Source organism: Diadema antillarum, unplaced genomic scaffold (assembly GCF_040938485.1).
Source record: "Diadema antillarum isolate AM-2024a unplaced genomic scaffold, OU_Dant_1.0 seq00000921_RagTag, whole genome shotgun sequence".
Taxonomy (NCBI): Eukaryota; Metazoa; Echinodermata; class Echinoidea; order Diadematoida; family Diadematidae; genus Diadema; species Diadema antillarum.
The window spans coordinates 86,413-106,139 of NW_027271773.1; the positions used below are offsets into that span (position 1 = coordinate 86,413).

General features: G+C 36.1%; 1 protein-coding gene across 1 annotated transcript in view; it reads right to left on the reverse strand.

Moving 5' to 3' along the window:
• Positions 1–4,972: 4,972 nt before the first annotated feature.
• The window catches only part of LOC139741345 (uncharacterized), a 31,503-nt gene continuing 16,748 nt past the window's right edge, over positions 4,973–19,727 (reverse strand). Inside the window, exons 9-13 of the mRNA XM_071651926.1 lie at positions 8,901–9,002; positions 7,750–7,924; positions 6,713–6,890; positions 5,813–5,955; positions 4,973–5,119 (exon numbers count right to left, since the gene is read on the reverse strand). Coding sequence (XP_071508027.1) covers positions 4,973–5,119; positions 5,813–5,955; positions 6,713–6,890; positions 7,750–7,924; positions 8,901–9,002 — 745 coding nt within the window. The remainder of the gene's footprint in view (positions 5,120–5,812; positions 5,956–6,712; positions 6,891–7,749; positions 7,925–8,900; positions 9,003–19,727) is intronic.

Here is a 19,727-nt window from a genome sequence, read left to right on the forward strand (position 1 = left end):
CTACTCCACTTCAAAGCGTTATTTTGGACAGCAACATACAGAAAATATAAGGAAAAATCCATCCATGAAATCTATTTTTTAATGAAAAGTACATATTTCATCAAATTGTTACCATGGTTACTGACATATTGAAGGGTACTGGTAATGTTATTTGCCCCTCCCTCTTTCTGAAAGCTTTATCAAAATCAACTGCTCTTTCAATGCGCTAGAAAAGAGAAATATACACTAGTATAGGTTGAATTTTCTTCATATTATTGCCCATAGAAGATGTGATAGATATTACAAATTAATTTAGCAGCTTCCTTTTCCAGCGGTGACGGCACCGAAACTTTAAAAATTTATAACTTTTGAATCCATCGCTCGATTTCCTTAATCTTTTAGTAATGTCTTCAACTAATATTGCTGCTTTCACTCAATCTACATTTACGATTGGGCTTTGGTTTCCTTTAATCTTGATAAGATGTGTTGTTTGCATTGTAGTGCATGATATCGGTTGTATTTCAGCTCTTACGGTCAACGAGGTGCAGGATGTTTTCTTAGAGTGACGGGTATTAACTGTATGATAACCGCTGACATGAGCTCTATATAATGCTTCAAAAGCTTTGAATCATTTAGGCATGTGATTGCAAATTGTTTTATCATTGTGGTGTGGATTCGCGTAGTTTTAAAGATTTGGGCAGGAGCCTTTATTTTTTATGATCGAATCTTGCTTTATTCATGTGTTCGTGTATATTACTCTCCTTTTAATAGCAATATTTGTATTATAACAATCTAATCTTATTTTTTTCTTGGTATGTTCAAGCTGTGTCTTATATAATTCAATTCCTTGTGTATACATTCTTTTGATTGCGACAAATGAACACGTATTGGATACTATGTGTATATATATATATATATATATATATATATATAATGCTCTTTTGACCATATTGCAAGAGGTGAAACCGACTGATTTGCGTTTTAGCATTTCAGGTATTCCTTGCTCAGTCTAAAAATAAAAAACAAACAAACAAATAAACAAATAAACAAACAAACAAACAAAAACGGCAGTATTGAGTGCACTGTTTCATGAAAGTTGTAAGTCTCTGACACATTACCATAGTAACAGTCAGTGACGAGAGCTTCTCATCCAATCAAAACCAAGGATTTTACTAAAAACTTGTCAGGCTGACAACTTTCACGAAACGTTCTTCTCCGTGGTGCTGTCGCTACTACAAATTCCTCATCGAATTTACAAATTGATTGGTAATTTTCGCCGTACCAATTGAATTGACTTCCCGTAATATCCCGTGAACAGTAGTCGAACATATTACTCATGCAAATTGTGAGATGTTCCTACTGTCGGTGATTGTGGTGGGCATTACGTTTTGTTTGTTTTTTCTCTCTTCCTTCCTTCATTTGCATAAAAAATTGTACAAATGACACTGCGATGTTCGATTGAGAATGATGAATTATATCTTTTACAGCACTCACGGTTGATCACATTAAAATGTTATTATCACCTTTTGTCAACCCTTGTCAAAGTTACCTGGAATTCAATAGATATTATATCATTTATAATTTCTTGCAATCAACAAGTATATATACCTACATATTAATGAAATATACCATGCACTAACTAGTACCAGTTGAAATTATGGATTCTGAGGTGACTAGCTGGCACTATTTTCTGAGGGGTGCAGCCGCGAAGAAAATAGTGCAATGACAGTCATTGGTATATGTACCTCGAAAACAGTGCAAAGCATACTTATTTGATCTATAGCAGGGACATTATTGATTGAGTTTTGATATGACTGCAGGTTGATAAGGTTGAATAGTAAAAGAATCTTATTTGATCATCATTTTGCATAATATGCAGTATTGTGATGTAATTTCAATATACCACAATCTGAAGAATGATATATATATATATATATATATATATATATACATGTATATATATATATATATATTTATTGTTACATGTGCACATATACATAAAACATGTACACACACATGCATAGGCCTACATATCAATGAAATATACCATGCACTGACTGGTTCCAGTTGAAATTATGGATTCTGAGGTGACTGGCCGGCACTTTTTTTTTGTTTTTGAAGGGTGCAGCCGCGAAGAAAATAGTGCAATAACAATCATTGACAGTCATTGGTATACCTCGAAAACAGTACAAAGCATATTTGACTTAAATCAGAGGCATTTTTTTGAGTTTTAATATGATTGCAGATTGATAAGTTTGAATAGTACAAGCATTTTATTTGATCATTATTGTGCATACAGTAATATGTATTTTCAATACAACACAATCTGAAAAATGAATATACATAATCCTTCAGTAAAAAAAAAAAAAGACAGTCAGTCTAAATATCACCGATAGGTATAACGATAGGTATAATCCCTGTATTTTAAACCGAAGCTTGTTTAAGTTTAAAATATGCTGTCGAATATCCGGATTAAACAATTTTTTTAATTTCTCAAACCCATCTCTCTCATTCTCTTTCAGCAATGCAACCATTTAATGTCTTCAAATGTATCATGTTTTAGTCAAAGTATGTGTCGTTGCTAGGGCGGCAGCACATATCTACAATATGCCTATTGTTCGGAGGACACGGCAGCCAGGACACTCATATCCATTGGGATAGCCCTTCCTTTGGCATGCCGTGGTGGCCTTCAATTATTTTTTGGTGGGGCGGCTGGGACTTGGGCGGGACGTCCCCTGATTGTCTGACCAGTAATCTAAACAAGGCAAGTGCCAAATTGTGTCTCGCCCATTCGTGTACAAGAAATCAATATTTTTCTAACTCCCAAAGTGCATTGACCCACCTATGAACTTTGACCTTGCGGTGACCTTCAACTATCCAAGGGACATTTACCATCCAAGTTTGGTCACAAACGGACAAAGGGATCAAAAGTTATGGGCCATAATCGAAACACGCCATGAAAACTTAACAATGGGCCCTAAGAATTTGTTGACCCCTTTCTGTGACCTTTGACCTTGTCATGACCTTTAATTCCCCAAGGGACAAATACCCTCCAAGTTTGGTGACAAACGGACATAGGGATAAAAAAATATGAGCCACAATCGAAACACGCCCTAAAAGTTTGTTGACCCCTGTCTGTGATCTTTGACCTTGTGATGACCTTCACCTCCCCAAGAGACATCTACCATCCGAGTTTGGTCACAAACGGACAAAGGGATCAAGTTATGAGCCATAGTCAAAACGCGTCATAAACACTTAACATTGGGCCCTAAAAGTTCGTTGACCCCTGACTGTGACCTTTGACATTGTGATGACCTTTAATTCCCCAAGGGACATCTACCGTCCAAGTTTTGTGACAAACGGACATAGGGATCAAAAGTTATGAGCCATAGTTGAAATGCGCCCTACAAACTTAACATTGGGCCCTAAAAGTTTGTTGACCCCTGTATGTGACCTTTGACCTTGTGATGACCTTCACCTCCCCAAGGGACATCTACCTTCCAAGTTTGGTCACAAACGGACAAAGGGATCAAAAGTTATGAGCCATAATCAAAACGCGCCCTTAAAACTTAAATTGGGCCCTAAAAATTCGTTGACCCCTGTCTTTGACCTTTGACCTTGTGGTAACCTTCAACTTCCCAAGGGACATTTACCATCTAAGTTTGGTCACAAACAGACAGATACATCAAAAGTTACGAGCCATAAACGAAACGCGCCCTAAAAACTTAACATTGGGCCCTAAAGTTCATTGACCTCTGCCTGTGACCTTTGACCTTGAGGTGCCCTTCATGTTTGGTAAAATGTGTAACTTTGTATAACCACTCTTCCCTCCAAGTTTGATTGAAATTGAAATCCTCGGTAAAGAGTTATTCAAGTTTTTGTTGCGTTACGGACAGACGACGGACGGACGAACGACGGACGGACGACGGACGGACAGACGCCGCAGGCGATCCCTATAGTCTCCCCACACCTCCGGTGGGCTCGACAAAAAGTAATTACAGCATATCTACGGCACATCCACAGTATATGAACGGGACATGAAGCTGTGACATATACTGTATGTACCGGCCTTGCTACAACTTACTCCTGCAAGGACATATAAAAACTGACATTCTCCGACTTCTCTCCTCATTTTTGCTCAGGTTTGTATTCTCGTATCAACTTTATCATCTTGTATGTATTTCGTGTTACTTTGTGTGATCTGCAAAAATTGTATTCTGGTTTGTCACACTGTTATTTATATTCTTTGTTTGCACTCTCATTCCCCGAGACTGGGGGTCGAAAGAGTGAATAGATTCAAATTCCAAATTCTAATGCACATACTAATGCGAATGTATCCACATTTAATCGTAATATGTCCCGTTAAAGCATTTGAAATGGAAACATAATATGATTCTAGTGATATAAAGCATATAATAAACAGTAATTATCATTAAGTGCAAGAAAACATAAACACAGAATAACGGAATAGCGTAATAATGTTACAGTACAGACATTGTTAGTTCTTAAGCCCTGTGTACCACAAAAATGTGACAAAACAACACAACGTGTCTTGCATACAGGTTCTGACGCAAAAAAAAAAAGAGGAAATGCATGTATTAAGAAGAGTTGCACTATTGTAACAGGAATGGAAACAATGTGACAATACGGTAAAACCATGTAGGAACGATCCACGAGAAAAGAGGCGGAGGAGGTGGAGAGAGAGAGAGGGGGGGGGGGGGGGGGAGGGGGGCAGAGAAGGGAGGAACAGAGGTCTGTGAAGGGTCCACTCCATCGCCTGGACAGGTAAAAGTACAAATACAAGTGCAATTTCATTTTCTATCATGCAAAAAAAAAAAAAAAACACCATCAATTCATGACAAATAGGTAAAAAGCTTCGATTCTTGGGGTTCAGTTGTCAGTTTCTTCGCAGTCGGAAGTATTTACAGGTAGTCATTTACTCTATAATTCAAAAGATAATTTTAAGATAATTTTAATTTGTTGGGTTATCCCTTTAACTATTGCGTTTTCCATTACCACGAGCCCCTTTCACATCAGTCAAAAGCATCTTCCCCAGGTTGATGAATGGAAATTCTAGAAGTAGGAACATGACGAAAGCGGAAACGTAAGCCAGCGAGATGAATCCTGCACTCAGAATAGCCTGAAAAGACCACAAAAGTGAAAGATCAAACCTACATGAGTCTGTCACGTAATGCAATTCCGGGGCGTAGACATTGGGGGGGGGGGGGGGGGGGGGGGGGGATAACATGTATAATCACCCCCCCCCCCCCCCCCCGTTTCAGAGAATTTTATTATTAGTGGCATTCTTTGTATCTAATATCATGACTATCACTATTATTGTTGTTATTATTATCGTCATGTTCGTCATTGTCGCCTCGTCTTTATTTCGTAATCTATATTTCTAATCCCTAAAACCAATTTTCTTCTGCCTCTAATGTGATTAATGTTTATCAAGAGATGTATACGACGGGGATGGGTAAATACATAAATCTCACTGTTATTGTTATCATTACTGTCTGTATTATTACTTTTCTTTCAATGGAAAATTTTCTCAAAATCCCACCTAAAGAGAGTGCACCAGATCGTTAACTTTCAATTCTAAAAAGTCAAAAACTCTCTCGTGAAGAGGGGATCTCCATCCCATACCCCCCCCCTTAGTTCCACCGCAATAAACTATTTGTAATTTAGAGTGAAGAGACAAACACCCAGAAATATGACGATCTGGAATTAATCTAGTCAACAATGTCTGGATTGTCGTAGATTGCACCTAACATGCCTATTACTGGCGTAGGTAATAACGGGTGTCAATATGTACCTCTTTCGCTATACTCACGTATTTGTAGATAGACCAGTGGATGGGCGTGGCTAAGCCGAATCCGTACACATCTTGCAAGACCTGATGCAGGAGGAATGCGCTATATGTAAGCCGGCTAAGGGGTGACCACAGTCGCCAGGACAGAAAGTCGTTGACCACTCCTGATGAAAAAGAAAATCAATTGTAAACAAAAAATAAACATAACTTCACACAAATAAAACCACAGATACACGCATGAGAAAGGTCTTTAAAGACAACACAAACAAAAAATAATACAGTTGTACTTTGCAAACTTTCCCATCAATTTTAAGTTTAGCTCTCAGATGTAATTGCCATTAACTTTTAACTTAATACAGAACGTGGGGGTAAGGAAGAAAGAAATGATAACATCCAAGACAAAGATATTTTGTTCTTTTTTTCAACAGGTTTAAAGGAAAATTTTCAGACATACCCTTATGGAACAAACAAAATAGGTCACACAGTGTGGTTTATGTGGTAATGTGCCAATTTCACTGAGTAACTATGTGAAATTGGCACATTACCACATAAACCACACTGTGTTACCATGTGTTTGTTCCATAAGGGTAATCGCAGTCATTGAATTCACTTTCGTATTAAAAAAAAAATATATATATATATATATATATATAGATAAAAAAGGAATGCATTTTACAGATCGGGACCCTTTTCCAGTGGGTTTGCAAATTAATTTTCCCATAAATTCCGTTTATATCATGCCGAGCAAACCTCTCAACAGCTCACATCTCTGACCCACCCATCTGGTTGCACCTCTTTGCTCACTCATTGTGGCCTGAAATAACTGGCAACGCCAATACAAAAAAAAAAAAAGAACTGGCTTAGCTGTTAGCTTCGTCTATAATCATCTGCAGTATATTACGACATATCATTTCTGCTCACCGCCGTATCCATAGTGACAGGAAAATATAACCCACGCAATGGCGACTGCCAAGGTGAATCTGGAGAAGGTATAGTACATGACACTTGCAGCTAAACTCGACGCACCATTATGGACATTGGTGTAGATCACCACCATATACAGTATGACAGCAGTGGTCCATCCACCAGCTACAACAACCTGAAAATCAGTTCGATATACACTGATGTTTAAGACAAATCGTATCCAACATAAAACGCACGAACGCAGAAGTACAGTTTATATTGGACTGAAGATTGTCCGAATATTATGGTTACAGAAATAAAATGTGAGATATTACATTTATGTGTCCCCCACCCCAATCGAGATGGGTGGGAACATTACTCAGAAATTACATATTAAAAGAATGGCACGGAATTATGGTTGACATTCCTGTGAAAACCAAAATCTGACCAATATTTACAGATATCCGTTCGTCGGTTCTATCAGTCCAAGCAGCTTGAGGGCGGAACACTAATAGACTCACGAGCCCAGAGTCCTACCAAGAGCTTAGTTTGTTCTTGGACAACATTCTTTTACTCACGATGTCCCTGTCGACCTTGGCCAAAAATTCGGTTTCTAGTAAAGGTGGGTGTTCATAATAATAATTGCAGGACACTCTTGGAGAAAAGACAAGTGGCAATACTGTGGTGACACTGAATAGGATACTACACGGTAAATAAACCCATGCATGTATTAAGACTTGATATGTTTAGATATAATGTAACTAACTTTGCACCTTTGAAGTGAAAGTTAGCACAGACTTTTCTGGCTTCTTAGCTAAAATACCTTGTTTGCTTGATGTGAGATTCACTTATTGACAGAGAAGATGCGGTCGAATGACCAATAAATAACCATGCACGTGGAAATTTTCAGTTATGGCAAAATGTACAAATTAAGTTGAATAAATACTACTATAACATACGCTTTATTGACTTTTTGCCTTCGGTGGTTGTTACAGATTCCCTACTCAGTGACTTAAGCAAGAAAAAATTTCAATAAAGATTGACCAGAAACTCACGGAATTCAAAACAAGTTCCCTCCTCCCGATGCGTTGCATGAGGTATGCCAACATCATGCCTAACAAGTAAGGCGAGATGCGACAGTACGGTTTGTCGTACACCACGGAGTAGTAATCACCGTTATTACCAGGTGATGATGTATGGTTTCCGTTGGGAAAAACGTCATTAAATGATCTGCAAGAGACGTGCGCAAACAATGGTGAATTCCTGCGTCAGAGATTCTATTCCAAACAACTTCCCAAATTCAATCTAAAATAATTTTTCTTGTGATAATTGGCAGCATATATACATTCTGGATGTCTACATGTCAAATATTAGATTGTTTTGACAGTATAGGCCTATTGTGCCGGACAGTGTGAACACGTTCCATAACTTTCAATAGACTCTGTGAAGTCCATGAGATCGTAGACATTCTGCCTTTACTTCAAACAGTACAGACAAGATTTAAAGAAACTTTGCAATACACACACAATGTTGACTTTCGTAAGTTTCGTTGAGTCATATACCCTAAACATCCATTTTTTGGCTAAATGCATATCTCAACATGCTCAATACGTACTGTGGGTCTTGTAATAATTTTTATACTATTCCTCTTCAGATTACCTGGATACGCCCCAAAAGGAAATATCCCAACCAAGATTCTGCCAGTGACATCATCTATCATCACTGCTAAAGTACTATTCTGATCAGAAAAATTAGACTTTGACATACACCTATCTCTGTAGACTGAGCTTAACATTATGTTCATGGTACTATAATGATTAACAAAAGATATTGCTGAGCAAACTCTCATGCACTATGTCGTTTAAAAAAATCGAGTACAGACGTGTCTATCCAAGGGAGAGAATGTTCAAAATGTGAACTTGAGCTGATTACGAGCTGACTCATTAAGGAGTGCGTGCCTACTAGCCAACTGTCGATGCAAACATTAATTTACATGCCTGTGTATTTTGTCTTGCGAGGTAGTTGGCAGATAGCTCCGGATGCCGTGCAAATGTCCCACTAATCCCATCCTTCTCTCACGCTTTTTGTCAGACACTTTCGGTAATGTACCACACAAGTCATCATTTCTAGTTAATACGAGAATGTGTGTGCCTGTATGTGTATGTGTGCGCCCATGATTTTACTATCTGGTATCTACTTTACTCACTGCAGCTCTAGTCGAACGTTGTTCTTCCAGACGATAGCAGCCGTGGTGATAAAGCTTGCAATACCCGTGGCGGTAATGGCGCCCAGTCCAATCTTTGGAAACCTGCCGAGTTAAGCCAACAACACTGGTTTAAAGCACCCATCCTACACATTGCATTCTTTAAAATGGAGTGAACGATAGAACTGTATCTGCATGCTAAACTAAACTTTGAACTAAAAGTTTATATTTTCACTCACCCACGGTTCGCTTTCGAAACTTTATTTTTCTAAGATGTTGGTTTCGCAAAGGAAGCCATCAAATAAAGAATACCATGAAGACTACGAATAAAAGACGTAGAAGTGTCCCTAGATATAATGAGAACAATAGCTACAGTTCTCCGTTATTTTTTGGCGTCCGCTCAATTCACGATGCAGAGAGCTACTTGAAAAAAAAAAACTTTTTATTGGATGTAAACCAACAGGTAAACAAACATATTTACAACATTCACAAAAGGTACACATAATGTCAATACCAGTAAGATCAACATATCGCACGGTAAGTATACAAAATATTAATTATGCAGAAGTTTCAACTGTCAATATCTTGTAGGAATTGGGTGTTATTTATAAACTTATCAAATATTACAATATACCATCTCATGAATCGGGGATACAATTTAAGAGCTACATTATGGAGGGTTAGGTTGGATTGTCTACTTATTCAAATGGTTCGGTGATTTGTCTTTCTTTTCTGCAATTCTCTTTTCGATATTTTGTTTCTTTTTGCAAAAACAAAAAATGCCTCAAAAGTTTTATGTTGAAAGTTGAAAAAGTTGAAATCTCTACACATATATGAATACTTCAAGCATAAAAACTGAAAATTGATATATGTTTTTATGTTTTGTTTCTTCATCAATACCAAACTTTAAATGAAATGATGAAAAATCCTAATTCATGTCGGTTTCTTTTGATATAAAAAAAAACAAATTGTGCAAGAGTGGTTTAACTTTATGGCAATTGACAAACAATGATCCAAGGTTTCAGGATGTTCTTTCCAAAGAGGGCAATTTGATGAATTTTTCTGTTTAATCTTAAAAAGGAAATTATTGATCCCGATTCCATTGTGAAACATTTTAAAGTAAAAATACTCGTAGGTGAGCCATTGTTCACCTGAAATTGTTTGTATGATAAATAGACCAATCTACCTCCTTTAAGTCCTCTCCTTCTTCTGGAAATACATCATTCCATTTATTTTCTGCCTTCCATGAATTCATAAAGCATCCCAATACACTATATGAACGACGTGCAACTTTTTAACCCTCATTATTGTGAGACAATATTGTATACACATTTCAAATGTCCTCATTCTGTTGTGGGAAGTCTAGCCACTGTAGAAAAATTCCATTCATGAGGGAGTCATATTTCCTTCGATCTCTGATTGGAATGTCATATTCGATTACTAATTGTTTGAAAAATTTGACCCTAGATCCAGTTCATAACTGAGAAAGTTCAACTAGTTCCTTTTCTAGCCAAATCGGAGAATAGAAATAAGCTTTATGTTTAAAGTTGATACCTTTGTTATGCCATAAAAACTCTTGTAAATGAAAATTCTGCCAATTTGTATCAAGAATACACTGATTTGTATACAAATACCAAACTTTTGTTTCTTGTAACTGACAATTATGTACTCTATCCAATACACTGTAAGGTTCATTAGTTTTCCATAATACTGATTGACTTGGTCATCTGTACCTCGTGCTCATTCCCTTGTTTTCGGGAAAAAAGAAGCATATTGGCTCAAATAGGGGGAATATTCCCCCCAAACCATTGAAATATATGGAATGTTTTAGTACTTTCCCCGAAATATTGTTATTAAGGGTACCTCTTTTCTGAACGATCCTCAAAAAGAATCGGGGATTGGTTCATGTTTGCTGCAAATAATGCCGAGCTGGGCTTTTTCTTTTCGCTGGACATTTTGGCGCATAAACTGCACGTTTGTCGTCATAGCGCATTATACGCATACGCTATCGAAGGCTATTCTCTCCCCAAAACCATTGATGTGGATGGTTTAGATAGCCTCTCTTCAACAACAACAACAACAACAAAAAAAAACAACAACAACAACACGTGATAGAGGGTCAAAATCCTAACTCATTTCAATCCCTAAAGTGATATACTTCGCAGAGCCAGGAACAAGCATAGTAATGTGTATGGTCGACCGCCTTTGGGGAAATATACTAGTATGCCCCCAGAGAAACTGCCGCGCCGTCGATTACCGGCGCTTTTTTTTTTTCGCCGCGGTCATTCAACACTGTTTTTTTTTTCAAAGCCCTAAGAGAGGCACTTTCATACTTTGCCCGAAAACAGCTTGTTCGAGGACCGATTGATTACGTGGTCTGACTATACTCCGTCTCCGAGGGTATTTTACCTGGCACAGCTGGCCAATATAGGATTAAAGGACAAGTCACATCTTCATACACAAGTGGATTGACTGAATGCAGCAATATCAGTAGAACACATCAGTGAAAGTTGGGGGGGGGGGGGGGGGGGAATCGGACGATCCGCTCAAAAGTTATGGCTTTTTAAAGCATCAGCGCAGTCACTGCTGGATGAGGATTTTTTTAAAGTGCAAGTCATGTGCTCTTTTACTATATATATGAGAAAAGTGAAAATATGTTGAATTTTCTTTATGTTTTCTTTATATCAATTCAATTAAATTCAATTCAAAGTTTATTTCATTTTTCGACAAAACATATATGTTCAATTTCAATTTTAATTTCAATTTTATTTCCATTTCCATTGAATAAACAGGGAAAATTATATACAATACATTTACAGAATATATTTGTAACAATTTCAAAGAAAACGTACAAGTGGTCACGAGTAACAACAGAATTTCCTTTCTAAGGTATATACATATACATAATACAAAGATTGGAATGGAAGTGGAGGGTCCCACTAAAAAGCAAAGCTTGTAGGGTATGGGACCCTCGGAAAACACGTACACAAAATGAAAAAAAAAACCAATGTCAACTGACATGAAATTAACTTAGGAAGGAAAAAGAAAGAAAAAAAGGAAAAAGAAGAAAAAGGGGGAAATGTGACTATGGTACAACACACGCCATCGTGGACACAAGCATACTGTACTTCATGATGTAAATGCAATAATAAAACAATAAAACGCTCCCTGGTTTGATATTGCGATTGATTGGGTGCATATACCGGTATGAATGCATAGGAATGGATATAAAAAAAGAGAAAGAGAATAGACTCACTGTTGTCTGGTACAATAAAAGAAATATCTGAGGTAAACTTATGTTAGACAGATTATTTTCCTTAAAAGATGATTTCTGTGTGATATCTTAATACTTATTAAAAAAAAATGACTTGATTGAGACAATAAAACCGAACCTAATTTGGTTGTATATCATAAGATTTCAATAGAAAGAATTTTAATTTGTTCTTAAAAGAATTCAAAGTTTGTGCTGTTACTATGTCGTTGGGAAGTGAGTTCCAATACTTTGGCCCCTCGTAGTTGAAGGTTTGCTGAGCCAGCAAAGTCCTAAAAAATGGCAAATGAAATTCGTTGGATTACCTTGTAGGATAATTATGAACGGATTGATTTTTTGAAAACATTGATTCAAATATATATGGAAGATTATTTTTATTATGATTATACATAAATTGTCCTAAATTAAACAAATACAAATCTTTAATTTGAATATTTCATTTGCAAAAAATAACGGATCAGTATGAGACAAATATGCAGTGTGACATATAATACGCAGTGACTTCTTTTGTAGCAGAAGTAATTTATCCAAAAGAGTTTGATATGTATTTCCCCATATAAGAATACCGTAATTTAGATAAGGCAATATGAGGGATGAATATAATGTAAGCAGGGACGACAAAGGAAGACAAAATTTAATCTTGTTGATTATACCAATATTTCGTGAAATAATCTTACATATACTATCAATATGAAATTTCCATGAAAGCTTATTATCAACTGTTATTCCCAGAAATTTGATGTAAGAAACATTTTCCAGTGGTGTGCCATCAAAGATAATATCAACAGGTAGTGCCTCAATGGAGATGCTGAAAAGCATATATATATATTTTTTTTTTGAAGATTAAGAGATAATTTATTAGCTTTTATCCATTGAGCAACTTTTTCTAATTCAAAATTTAATGTATTTACAAGGGTAACAGGATTATTATGCGAAAAAATAGATTTGAATCATCCGCAAAGAGAATGAAAGAAAGAATATCTGATGATCTACAGAAATCATTTATATAAATAAGAAACAGAAGCGGACCTAATAAACTTCCCTGTGGGACCCCACATTTAACATTTAACATTTGTGAATTACAACCATTTAAAGAGACATATTGCTTCCTGTTCAAGAGGTAGCTCCTGAACCACTCCAAGGCCTTCCCACGGATGCCGCAATGGTGTAATTTATTAAGTAAAATATCATGATTGATGGTGTCGAAGGCCTTGGAGAAGTCCAGGAACAAACCTATGAGATGTGAAGATTTGTCGATAGCATGTGCTACTTTTTCTACAAAACTCAATAATGCATGTGAGGTGCTATGTTTTACCCTAAAACCAAACTGAGAAGTTGAGAGTATATTATTGAATTTCAAAAAAGTAATAGTTCTTTTGTAAACAATTTTTCAAGAATTTGGACAATGTACATAACAAAGAAATTGGTCTATAATCATTAACATCTAATTTGTCACCTTTTTTAAACAAAGGGATGACTTTCGCTATTTTCATACTTTCAGGAACAATACCATAAAAGAGGGATAAATTGAATATATGAGCTAAAGGATCCGCAATTGAAGATATTATCCCCTTCAGCAGAAAATTACTGATGTCATCGTGTCCAGCACTTTTTTTGGAACGAAAATCAGAAACAATATTGATTATCTCCTGACTATATGCTGGACTAAGAAACATTGAGTTTAAATTTGGTGGACCTAAAAAATTCAGAAAAAAATGTTTATTTGATGAAGGAATAATGGAAGAAAAATGATTATTCAAAATATTACAAATATAATGAGGATCTTCATAAATTTTATCATCAAATCTAATCTTAGTAATATTCGACTTGTTATTTGATATATTCATTGCTTGCTTTAAAACTTTCCATGTATTTTGCATATCATGCTTATAAAATTGTAACTGCTTAGTATAATATTTTTTCTTTTCAATGCGTATAATTTTCGTCAAAGTATTTTTATAACTAGTATATTTCAGTTTTGATTGCTCAGTAGGTTTCATTTTAAATTTGTAATATAAATTATTCTTTCTATTTATTGAACGCAAAAGTGATTTAGAAATCCAAGGTAACCTGGGTACTTTTTTGTAGTTGGATGACTTTTCTCTTCGTTTTGGAATATGAATGTCCAAGTGTTGAGTAAAAATATGCATAAAATATTTAAATGACAAATTCACATCATTTGAGTCAAAAATAGACGACCAGTTTGTCATGTCTAAACTAGCACCCAGACTGGCTACATTTTCATGTGTAATTCTCCGTCTAAATAAACAACTAGATTTATTATCAATAATATCATTTAAAAAGAAACTAGTCGAAATAAGGAAATGATCTGTAATATCTGAAAGTAATAGAAGGGAATCGGGAGAAGGCAGAATATTACAAAAAATATTAACAATAAGGGAGGCGGATTCATTAACTATACGCGTGGGCTTAGATATCAAAGGTAAGAAAGAAGCAGATAAAATATTTTCCAAAAATCTTGTGAGATTGTATTTTGTTTTAATGAATCTATATTAAAATCTCCCATTATGAAACATTTTTTATGAATAAAAACTGGGTCCTTCATCAAATTCGCAAAATATTCCAAAAATGATTTCATATTCGCACTGGGTGGTCTATACATTACACCTATGATTATATTTCTACTGCCAGGGACCGCAATTTCAATAAAAAGAGATTCAATAACTTCAGTCATACAGTTGAGCTCATCACGAACTATATAATCATACTTTTGTGAAACATTCTTTTGACTTACAATTCTTTTGACAACAGAGAATAAGGTAATCAGAACATTATGTATTGAAAAGAATGTACAATAATTGAGGATCTTATAGTAATTATACATTGTAGTAAAAAAAAAAGAAACAGAAGTGGTCAAAATGAAGTACATGTACATAACCCTGCTTAAAGTGCGAAAAATGGAGAGACCCACTAAAAGACAGAGCTTGTAGAATGTGGGTCCCTCTGGAAAAATAACATAGATGGGAAGATTAATTGAAGCATCATGAATACAAAAGGAAAAAAGGAAAAAAGTCTCGAAGCCCACTGAGACTTAGATTCACAGATAAATACATGCACTTACTTTCATAGACGCGAACAAACATAGAACAAGACTAGACAACAAAGCAACTGCTGAAGAAAAGGCTGTACTGGACAAAACGGAATGGACAAGACTAACAAACAGAAGACAAAATAGCAAACGAAAATGCACAACAGAGACAGCGATCTTCGGCAGAAGCATGTCAAGAGAAACAGATGATAGTTGTGGAGAAAAAAAAAGTGATATTGTAACGCCTGAAAAGAGAAAAACTAAATATCGTTCTACAAATGTGACATCACAAGCTTTAGTAGTCTTCTCATCCAGCAATGACTGGGTAGAAACTACGAGAATTCATAACTTTTGAACGGAATGTCCGATTTTCCACAAATCCTTCCTTATGTGTTCTACTCATGACAGCATTCTCTCAATCAAGATGTCTATGAAGGTGGACTTGTCTTTTAAAGTAACGGAATGCATGAACCTGTACAGAGGAATCAGGAGTAGAGGACTTAAGTAGTAGAACTGCATGTCACAGGAAAGATACCAAACACCAGGTACGCACTATGGAAAAGAGACAGAGAGAAAAAAAAATGTTAACATCAAACTCACTGACTCATGACACGTTCAGTTTATAGAATGGGTAGGGTATATGGTTCAAGGATTAAAAGCTGAAATCGTCAAAAAAATTAGGACCGAATTCCCGGGATTGAATAACTGTTCATTTGTAGCTTTAAGGCATAATTTATCATTTTTCAGGTGACACAAAACCCAGCGCTAGTGCTTTAAAATGGTTCAGACATGCGAGTTTGTGATAGAAACAACCACCGTACAAATCTGAATCCGTATAATCAGTGTTAAGTATTGTTGGATACACAAAATGTGAACAATAGTTATAATAAATATTTTGCCAGACTAAACCGCCTACAGTTATGGTTTTATGCGAAAAATACTGATATCTCCGTATATTTTAGGCCTTATTGCAAAAATTTTATATAGTAGGACGTTTTGTGATACAACAGACCATCACATACGCATCAAATGTGATGTCTGGAATATTTTTTTTTAATCACTCTTCCCAAAGGTGAAAGGACCTTAAACCCTATAGGTAAACATTCTTGAATGTACAACGTATACGAACGAAATCATTTCGCTTCCGACGTATCCTCATTCTCGGTTGAACTTTGCATATCATATACACTGGGATGAAAACCCATTACAGAAGCGACTTCATTTTTTTTTTTCCGGGATCAATGAAGTTTTGTGTTCATTTCTGCATTTTCACTATTCAAAACTTGGCAACCTGGTGTTGTATTGTACTTGTAGGTCAGTAGGTACAGTATGTCCCAAAAAAAAAAATTACAAAGGAGCCCTCCGCAATGATATCTTTAAAGATATTGCATCAATCTGAATGCAAATTCAGGGCATGAAACTGTAACTCATTGCCCACATCTTACCAAAAAAAAAAAAACCCCATTCGATTTGCTTCAGTGGTCAAAGAGAAATATGGAATTTTGTAGAGGATGTCGGGAATCTCTTCCGTCCAAATTCTGTCTATTATTCACACATAAGAGCATTGAATTGCTAGAATTGGAAGAATCAGACTCATGACATGCTTTACAACAATCCACATTTCTCTGTGACTGCTTAACCAAATTGAATGAGGTTTTCTGCAAAATAGAGCTAAAATGTTATATTTTAAGACCCTGAAGTAGCACTTAGACAGAATTAATCATATTGGGTGTTATCAATGCGAAAATCTGATTGTAATTTTTTTGGGACATACTGCAGTAAGTCGCCCCAAAAATTACAATTAGATTTTCGAATTGATAACACCCAATATGATCGACCTGTCTAAGTGCTACTTCAGGGTCTTGAAATATAACATCGTAGCTCTATTTTGCAGAAAACCCCATTCAATTTGGTTAAGCGGTCACAGAGAAATGTGGATTGTTGTAAAGCATGTCATGAGTCTGAATCTTCCAATTTTAGCAATTCAATGCTCTTGGGTGTGAATAATAGACAGAATTTGGACAGAAGAGATTCCCGACATCCTCTACAAAATTCCTCATTTCTCTTTGACCACTGAAGCAAATCGAATGGGGTTTTCTGTAAGATGTGGGCAATGAGTTATAGTTTCATACCCTGAATTTGTATTTAGATTGATTCATATAGTTTTAAAGACACATCATTGCGGAGGGCCCCGTTGTACTTTTTTTGGGACATACTGTATAGTTCGCTCACCAGGAGTGCGAAATATAAAGACGTTTTACAGGCGGCACTCTCTCGGCATTACAAAAACTACACAACGCTAAGGTATGTGATTATGTGACACTGACATATCATATTTACGTCAACGGATGTGATAAAATTGTTGATGTAGAGGATGTAGCTCCAATAGTAGTGACGGCACTTGCGGGGAAGTTCCTCTAGGCGGTACCAAATCGGGCCTTGATTCATCTCAGGAACAATGAACATCCAAATAAGGATAACCATAGCCAGGACTGGAGTTAACCTGTAAATCAAATAGAGAGCCGTCAAACAGCATACTAAAATAAATTGCATATCAAGAACAATTCTTGCCCCAAAACATTCGTTTACGCTGGCCCCGGGTTCTGTAAAGATGCTCTGACCTTTTCTTCCTTTAGATCAAAACTTAAAAAAAAAAAACATTTTGTTATTATCACAAAAATAGATTATTAGATAGTTAATAAATAAATAAATAAATAAATAAATAAATAAATAAATAAATAGATAAATGAATAAATAAATGAACAAATAAATAATAACTTTTTCTTTTTCCATAATATTTAGATTTCGTGTTTGATTATTTGGCAAATTTTCATTGAATTTCAAGTTTCTGCCCATACCTTGGTGACCCTTTGTAAGAACCTCATTGTAAACCACTTCTAATTTCCCTTTGCTTCTTTTTTATGCCTATCTTTAGTTTGTTTTCCTGACCTTGAGATGCCCTTATGCTCTAGTATAGGTTTTCCCATCCATTTTCGCACTTTTGTCATTCAATTTCAAAGATTTATTATTTAATTTCGTCCCGAGAAGCACGTGGAACGCAAATCCTAACTTCAATTTCGTCAATTGTCATTGTAATTCGTTTTTCGTCAAACATTTTCGAAGACATAGCACTCAAAATCGTCAATTGTCATTCACATTCATCCATCCCGCTGACGGATCGCAGAATGTGAAGATCAAATTCGTTTTTGTTCACACAATTTCATGAATTTTTCATTCAAATCAGCCAGATGTTGTCGTATGCGAGACGGGACGTCTGTTTGTATCAGTGTGTACTGGGATTGCTTGTGTGTGTGTCTGTATCTGTGGTTCTATGTGTGTGTGGGGAGGGGGGACACTTGTGTGTATGTTAACTCCTGAATGTAAAATGTGAACGGTTACAGAAAAAAAAGATACATAAATGACTGGGAAATCACACCGGATAGAGATATGAGACGAATATTAATGAAAATTTAACGAAAATTATTGACAAAAGACGAAATCGATCCTGCTGTTTTGAGTGCTGCGAGTGAGACTGACGAATTTGAACTGTAAATGACGAAAATGTATGCCAAATGATTAAATTGAATGGACATTATTTGAAAATGAACGACGAAAGACGAATTTGAAAGTAAGATTGGCCTATTCCCGACATCCTGCGAAGAAATTGAAGTAAACATTTGTGAAATTGAATGAAATAAGTTTGAAAATGAATGGGAAAACCCATATTAATCACAAAGTTTGGGTTTGCCAGGCAAATTTAGCGAGGAAGCAGATGAGGTGTTTCAAAGGTTTGACGAAAGGACAAAATGGACTCTTGACAGGGTAAATTTCCATACCAGTTTCGAGAACCTGAAATCGACTTACTCTCATCATGACTGAATAAGCAGTGCAGAAATATGTTTCATAGTTATAAATGACCCTGACACTGCCTGAAGTCGATGTAGTAAAATTCACTCTCTATTGGGTTGGACTGAAATTCTACGCATTTCCTAAATTTCGTTTTAGCAAAAAAAAAAAAAAAAAAAAAAAAAAAAAATCCTGCAAAAAGGTAACGTAGGGAAGAATTATGGCGATGGAATAATCATGGTATGAACATGACCCAGTCAAGCATGGTTTCCACTCTTCATATGAGAAATGGCCATAGGAGGGACTCATGCTTCTTCATATGAGGGACTCATATTGCTTCATATAGGAGCATCACACTTCTAACGCTCCCTAAGTCAAACACACCACATCCTGTACACTCAACTCTCGATCTTCTCTGTGCACACCACTCGAGCACCGAGAAATTACGAAGGACAACATAAACATCACGGCTACCTCGTGGAGGGACTCTACCAAGACGCGATACAGTATCTACATCAGGAAATATTACCAGTTTTGTCTCGAGAACTACATCAACAACTACTCTGAAGATGTACATGTCCTCAACTTCCTCAGTAAACGTTGGCTAAAAGAGGTACTTACAACAGCTGGTGTTAATCATGTTAATACGGATAAGTTCAAAGCA